Source organism: Zingiber officinale, chromosome 9B (genome assembly GCF_018446385.1).
Source record: "Zingiber officinale cultivar Zhangliang chromosome 9B, Zo_v1.1, whole genome shotgun sequence".
Classification (NCBI taxonomy): domain Eukaryota; kingdom Viridiplantae; phylum Streptophyta; class Magnoliopsida; order Zingiberales; family Zingiberaceae; genus Zingiber; species Zingiber officinale.
Window position 1 is genome coordinate 117,701,917 of NC_056003.1, and position 7,716 is coordinate 117,709,632.

Here is a 7,716-nt window from a genome sequence, read left to right on the forward strand (position 1 = left end):
AATTTTGATCATTTTATTTTTTTTAGTTTTAAAAATTTTATAAGATTGTGGATAAAAATTTAGTAGATAGTTATTAAATAAATAAAAATTAATTTATAAATCAATTATTAACTAATAATTAAATTATTAAAAATTTATTTTATTTATATTATTTTTTCCTATTTTTATCTTCATTAATTTTTTAATCATTTTATTTTTTTAGTTTTTAAATTTTATTATAAAGTTTAATAAGATTGTCAATAAAAATTTAGTAGATAATTATTAAATAAATAAAAATTAATTTGTAAATCAATTATTAACTAATAATTAAATCATGAAAAATTTATTTTATTTTTTCCTATTTTTATTTCATTAATTTTTTTTCTTCATTTTATTTATACTATTTTTCTTCTTTTTACTATCGCTAAAACCCTAAATCCTGCGTTGGTTACATGGCATCTTCCTGCTCCTCGTGCACCTTCCAATCTGCGTCCCAGACCTTACCGTCGCCATCGCCGCCGCCGCCGCCCGTGATACATGCCGAAGGTGGCTCCTCGAACCAGACCCCATCGAGCACTTTCTCCCCGTCCCCGAGAGTGAAGAGCTGCGACGTGTACATCGGTTTCGCCGGCCGCCGACCCCTCCTCCGCCGCTTCGTGAAATGGCTCCAGGCAGAGTTAGAGACACAAGGCGTCCGCTGCTTCGCCTCCGACCGGCGCGGGTGCCGCGACGCCCTCGCGCACGGCGTCGCCCGGGCTGCCATGGAGGCTGCTGCCGTTGGCCTCATCATTGTCACGGAGAAGTCGCTCTCGAATCCCTACAGTGTGGAGGAGATGCGGTGGTTTCTGGAGTGCAAAAGGTTGATTCCTATATTTTTTGAACTTATTCAACAAGACTGCTTTGCGAGAGACATAATTGAAAGGAGAGGCGAAGTTTGGGAGAAACACGGAGGTCAGCTATGGACTCCTTACGGTGGCATCGAGGAAGAGTGGAGGGCTGTGGTGAATGGAATTTCAAGGTCTCCGGTGAAGCTAGAAGTGAATTCAAGCAACTTCAGGGACATAATTTTCGATATTGTCTCCTTGCTCGGAGTTGTATTGGGCAGGAGAAGCATTGTGGAGAAGGTACAGAGGTGGAGGGAGATGGCCGGCAAAAATCTCCCTTTTCCACGAAATCCTAATTTCGTTGGTAGAAAAGCCGAGCTCACTAAACTCAAAATGATCTTGTTCGGAGACATAGAGTCAAATCTAGAACGATGCATTGAGATCGAGACACCAGAAACTTGCAAGAAGCACACAAATTTGACATCCAAAAGCAGTAATAGAATAGTGAAAGGTAGCAAAGGTAAGAATCCGTTGTGGAAAGAATCCGATGAGGAGCTAGAGATGCATGACAATTGGCCTGGGAGATATAGAAGCCGACCGTCATCATTCAGTAAAGGTGTTGCTTGTGTTCATGGCCCAACGGGCATTGGAAAAACAGAGCTCTTGCTTGAGTTTGCATACCAGATCTCTCAAAGCTACAAGATGGTGTTATGGGTTGGCGGTGAGTCGAAATATCTTCGACAAAACTACTTGAATTTGTTGCCATTGTTGGGTGTTGATGTTGTCATGGGAATGGAGACTTGTTCACAGAGGAATGGACCAAGAAGCTTTGAGGAGATGGAGGAAGATGCAATCGCAAAGGTGCAAAAGGAGCTTATGAGGGGCATCCCTTTCCTTTTAGTGATCGATAACTTGGAGAGCGAGAAGGATTGGTGGGATGGAAGAAACATAATCAAATTCTTACCTCGCTTTGGCAGCGACACTCACATTCTCATCTCTTCTTGTCTTCCTCAAGTATTCAACCTCAAGCCCTTGAATCTTTCTTACTTATCTTCTGCAGAGGCAATGATGCTAATGAAGGGAAAGAATACTAAGCTCACTATAGAAGATGTCAATGCTTTGAGGATCATCGAAGAGAATCTCGGTCGAAATCCGCTTGGCCTATCGATTGTTAGGGCACTCTTGTCGGAGCTGTCAATGGATCCACGTGCGCTTCTAGTTTCGATAACTCAGATGCCATATCGAGAACGAGTATGGAACAAGAAGGAAGATTTGGTATTGAAACATAACCCTGTTCTAGTCCAGCTTCTTGATTTATGCTTCAACATATTGGATGATGTAAATAAGCCAAGTAGATTAGCCACAAGGATGGTTGAGATGAGCAACTGGTTTGCACCTTCCATGATTCCGATCTCTATGTTGCGAATTGCTGCATCAACATTGCCTGTGAAGCATAGACACATGAATTTCTGGAATATATGTCGTCGGGCTATTCCTTGCACGGCGGTCGGAGAATCAGATGTTAGCATGTTAGAAGATGAAGCTGCAACTGATCTATTACGGCTTTCGATAGCGAGAAGTACCACGAAGAAGGGTTATATTTGTTTCCACAAGATCGTTAAACTCTACGCCCGCAAAGGAAGCAATGATACAAATGCTGTTATGATCATAAAAGCAATTGAGGATGAAGGCAATCTGCTTCAACATGCTAACCATATATGGGCAGCTTGCTTCTTGCTATTCAGATTTGGTGTGGATCGTGGTGCTGTCGATCTTCCACCACGTCGTCTCTTGTGCTTCATTAGATCTTTTGCGTTGCCCTTAGCATTATTCACTTTCAAAGTGTTGTCTCATTGTAATGCTTCCCTAGAGCTTCTTCGCGCAGCAACTGAAGCATTAGAAGCTATAGAAGATTCTTTTGTGACTGCAGTTTCAAATGTTCAAAAAAGAAATATGTGCTTTCATATCCTTGGCTTTCAAACGTCAACCGACCCAGACTCAATTCTTTATCGCAATATTGTCGATATGAGAACAATTTTGTTGGAAACAAGAGCAAAGTTTATGCTACAAGGGGGATGTTATGAAATCGGAGAGGAACTTTATAGGACTACTCTCAGCATTAGGGAGGTCATTCATGGCCATGAACACCCTCAAACATGTGCGCTACTCGACTCTTGTAACAATATGTAACAATTAATTTTTAACTGCTACAATGTGATAAGATATATCATTTTATCCTTTCAAATTAGACATGTTTTGTAGACAGCAAACATACTTGTTTTGAGGTATTGTTCATTTCCTTAGTCTAATCCATGTAGAAAATTAGACCTAAAAGCTTTGTCGAATATTGGTTCAAAATGTCTACAAAATTAGACCTAAAAACTTTGTTGAAAAACTCTATTTGAGGGCTCTGTGGGAGATTTTGACATTATAGAGCCGTGAGGATGCCTTTAGACGCATGCAAAAGGACGGTATGGCAGATTAGGGAAATGGCTTTTATTTTCCAGAAGCAATTGCAGTGAGATTTTTCTTGTCCTCTCCATTGGCAATTAGCAGTGGTAGAGCTTTTTTTCTTTTTTTTTTTAGACAGTTTCTAAACCCTTACTGGATATGTTAGACTTGGTATGAGTTGAGTTTGCATAATTTGAGGTATTGTTTATTTCCTAAGTCTAATCCAAGTAGAAAATTAGACCTAAAAACTTTGTCGAATATTGGTTCAAAATGTCTACAAAATTAGACCTAAAAACTTTGTTGAATATTGGTTCAAAATGTCTACAAAATTAGACCTAAACACTTTGTTGAATATTGGTTCAAAATGTCTACTTTAAGTGTTCCACATTTGACAAAAAAAAACAAATTAAATTTCATTTGATTTGATATTTTGACCAACATGTTTTGAGTTAATATGAAAATTCTAAGGTTTTGTTTAGTTAATTAAGTAGAAATAATTTTTGTATTAAATTTTATAAATTTGTAATTATCTTATTTTATTTCTGTTCATGAATTAATAAATGAAAAATGAATAAGTAAGAATGAGACTAACAGATTGAAAACTAAGCTTCTAAGTGATAGTGTGAGAATTACTTTGGGGACAAAGGTAAAAACAAACCAATCTGAAGAGCTATAAGTTCTTTATGTGCTAAGATTCCTGTTATTCCTGTATGATTAAGTGTTAAGGACAAACCATGAGTAATATGTATTGAGTGACATGAATATTTACTCCTTATGTATGATATATTTGATGACTAATCAGCTATGCAGCATATTCAGAGTTCTATCTAAAAAATGAGTCAAATTCACTTTTCTATTTGAAGATTTTATATTTGAAGATATGTTACTCACTTTTTCTTCATCTATGATAAAATCTCCAATCAGAGGTAATAACTTCAGCTGAGTTTCATCCAGCATGCTGCAATCTCTTAGCTTACAGCAGGTCAAGAGGTTTCATACGACTAGTAGATATGAGACAATCAGCACTATGTGATCAGAATGCAAAACTGTGAGTTTCCTATATTATTTTATTATTTCGTGCCATTATATTTCTTTTCAGGATGATGCAAACATACGGTGAATATAAAATTTTAGTCATCAAACTTTCATTTAGTTTTCCATTTGTCCTTCCCTTGTCAAATGGAGCTCACTTCTGCTTATAGTAAAAATGGATCCTGCAAATATCACTGTTACTTTATAAATGACTAATAAGCAAAGTCCACAATATAGAAATCCAATTAAAATGATCTAAAAATGAGGGGAAATTGAGTGCTCCTGGTTCTAACTCCCCATGCATACTTTTTTAACATGCTTCTCTTAAAACTACACAGGTTTAGGCGCTATCACACTTTTCCATAACATGTTTTCTACTGCAATTTTCAAGATCGTGAAACTTTTGGGTCTAAGTCCTTCACTGAGATTGCTGCTTCTACGTCAGACATAAAGTTTGCTAAAGATGGGCGACATATTTTAAGTTGGGACTACATGAATCTAAAGGTTTTCTGGTTGTCTTTTTCTTTTGTACTTTGAATATTGGTTGAGGCATTATGTTAATTGTTTTCAATGTCTCTATACTATTTGAACTTTACCTATTATTTGAAACCGGGTTCTATTCTTTTTGAGGAAAATCATCTCATATTGAAATTGCCCTATGTTTTGAATTGGAACTGAAGCGTAAGCTTTAGATAGTTATTACCATTATTTGCCCATCTGACAAAGAACTTGAATTCTATGATCCTATAGATCTAATTTTGACATACAAGAATAAAAGTGAGTGTTGTAGACAAGTGACAATGAGAGGTGGGGGATAAGAGTGAAGTTAGGCTTTGGTTCCACTTTAACTCAATAATGAGACATTTCTCAAAGGGCGCACCCAAAGTTGAGAATTTCCCCATGAGCATGCCAAATTTCATTCCTTCTTAAGGAGTGCACTTCCGTAGTAAAATATTCAAAATACCTCTTAGTGCAACTGCACGCTTATGTTACAAGAGTAACAGCCCCATGTCGTCTTCGAGCATTCATGATTCGATTCTCAGCCATGAGCATTTTTTTCTTGTGGGATGACAAACTTGACATGTCGGGCTGCTCTATTGTGAGCATAGGCAACCGGAAGGGTTGGATACCAAGTGCTAGATAAAAAAAAAAAAAAAAACTAATAGATTGTTGTCTTGGATCGGTAAAATTGTATTAGGTTTGCTTAGAAATTGTATAAGTAGAATAATAAAATAATAAAATGTATTATTAAATCATTATTTTATTCAAACGATTTACTTTTTCTCATTTTACTTCTATTTGCATAACACGTTATTTTGGTTTGGGATTGAATCATATTCCGAAACTGGTTTGTAAACCTTGCTGTGTAATAATAATGCAGTCGACATGTTAAAGCTCTTGTGCTACAGAAATAGTTGACACAGACACATTATGACACAGACACATTATGACACAGAAATAGCAGCAACATCGGTTTCGCCGGCAGAGATATACGCAATCCACTATTGTTGTTTCTGTTTATTTTTCTGGTTGCTCCGACGATGATTGACTTGGGTAGGATCAACACCGGGGATCCTTTTCTTAGCTCGACATTGATGTGAATTGTGTTATAGGTCGGAGCGAAGTCTACTCACAGTTAGCCGAAACACCACATCCTCAGCATTCCGTCCAGGTCGGCTCGAGGCATAGACCATTAAATATGAATATTAATTTAAAAACATATGAGTTTGGATATTAAATATTTAAAATCATGGTTAAAATAAATTTTAACCGAGATTTATTTTCATTCAGTAAGTGATAATTTTAATTTTTTTACTATTAAAATTAAATTCGTTTTTTATTTTTATTTTTTAAATAAAAATTTAATTGATAATTTTAAATTTTTTACTGATAAAACTTTAATTTATTAATCAAAATTAAATTTTATTAATAAATTAAAAATATGTATTGATTATACTTAATTCATATTATTTTATAAAAATATTTTTTAAAATCAAAAGTACATTTAATATTGTAGTATTAATTCTTCCTTAAATTTTATTTTTCTTTCAAATTTTTTTTAATAATTCACCATCGATATTTTCTAACTAAATATTTTTAGCTAAATAAGTTTTATTAATAATTTATCGAAGTTAAAATTGATAAAAAAGTAGTTTAGTTCACAAAGCTCCCGTCAATATAAGATTCTGAGAAAGAGTTTATTATAACCTATTTCTTCTAGGTCATACGATAATTTTATCGTTGTATCGAGACTTTCCTTTCTCGAAATTAAAAATGATTGATATTTTTTTAAAAAAAAAATTGTAATTAAAATGTATATTAATAGTACTACAATAATTTATTACTTGTTTCTAAATTAGTTAATATAAAATATTTTTTATTTTTAAAATTTTACTAATAATAAAAAAAGTGAGATTTGATATAAAATAAAGTTATTGTTACATGGTTTAATTGGTCACTGCTTCCAATTATATAAATAATCATTGGCAATATATTGAATCTAGGCAAGGTGGCTTAAAAAATTTCGACAAAGCCTGTAGTGACCAATTGGAAGCAATTCTTGCCCAACTTAGACAAATATTTATTTGTGGTAGGGTCGATCGTGCTGGGCGGCTAGGGTGGCAAATTCTATTTTTTATTATAACTAATAAAATTAAATATTTCTAATAATATTTATTTTAAAAATATTAAAGTTCCTTTTTTTGCTAGGATCTCAAGAATGGTTGAGAGATCCTAATTCCGTCTATTCGACTTCTAGATAAGATAACCTCCTATACCTCTTAATTAAAATAAAAAATAAAATAATCTTAAAAAAAAATTAATGCAAATTTAACTATTTTTATAATTTAAAAATTATTTGAATTACAAAATCAAACTTTCTCTTAGACAATTTCCGTGAACAAATTAGGAGTTCAATTTAATATAAATTTATTTATATTTATTCAATAAAAAAATTAATTAAATAAATAAATTTGATTAGTATATGTCTAATTGATTAATGTTCATAAATAGGAATTATGTTAGCTCCCACATTTGACCCCATGTAAATGACCACTGGTGAAATTTTTTATGAATTATCTTTATTCTAAATGTATCTAGCAATGTTTGTGCTGAAAATTATCACTTTTTACTCTAATAAATAAGATTTGTATTTACTTCTCTTCATATGATAGTTTGGAAAAGGTCTGGGTGAGGACTATTATCTTTTATTATAATAAATATGAATTGTAAATTATTTATAAATAATATTTATAAATAAAATTTATAAATTATATTCATAAACAATATTTAGGAAGAAAGTTTATGTTTCATGTTCATATATTAATAAAACTTTTGACATCTAAATAACATGATAATTAAATAATTTTTTTAGAATGAACAAATAAATTTATATTACCAAATTTAATAGCAATTAAATAACTTAAAATTA

General features: G+C 33.3%; 1 protein-coding gene across 1 annotated transcript; it reads left to right on the forward strand.

Moving 5' to 3' along the window:
• Positions 1–419: 419 nt before the first annotated feature.
• LOC122024877 lies at positions 420–4,995 on the forward strand. Its single transcript, XM_042583596.1, has 3 exons — positions 420–2,961; positions 4,179–4,302; positions 4,625–4,995. Coding segments are annotated over exons 1-2 (2,532 nt in total). The 5' UTR covers positions 420–431; the 3' UTR covers positions 4,181–4,302; positions 4,625–4,995.
• Positions 4,996–7,716: the final 2,721 nt, after the last annotated feature.

Excerpts from the sequence above, each read along its gene's own strand:
- LOC122024877 (XM_042583596.1), top strand. The coding sequence starts at position 432 with ATGGCATCTTCCTGCTCCTCGTGCACCTTCCAATCTGCGTCCCAGACC.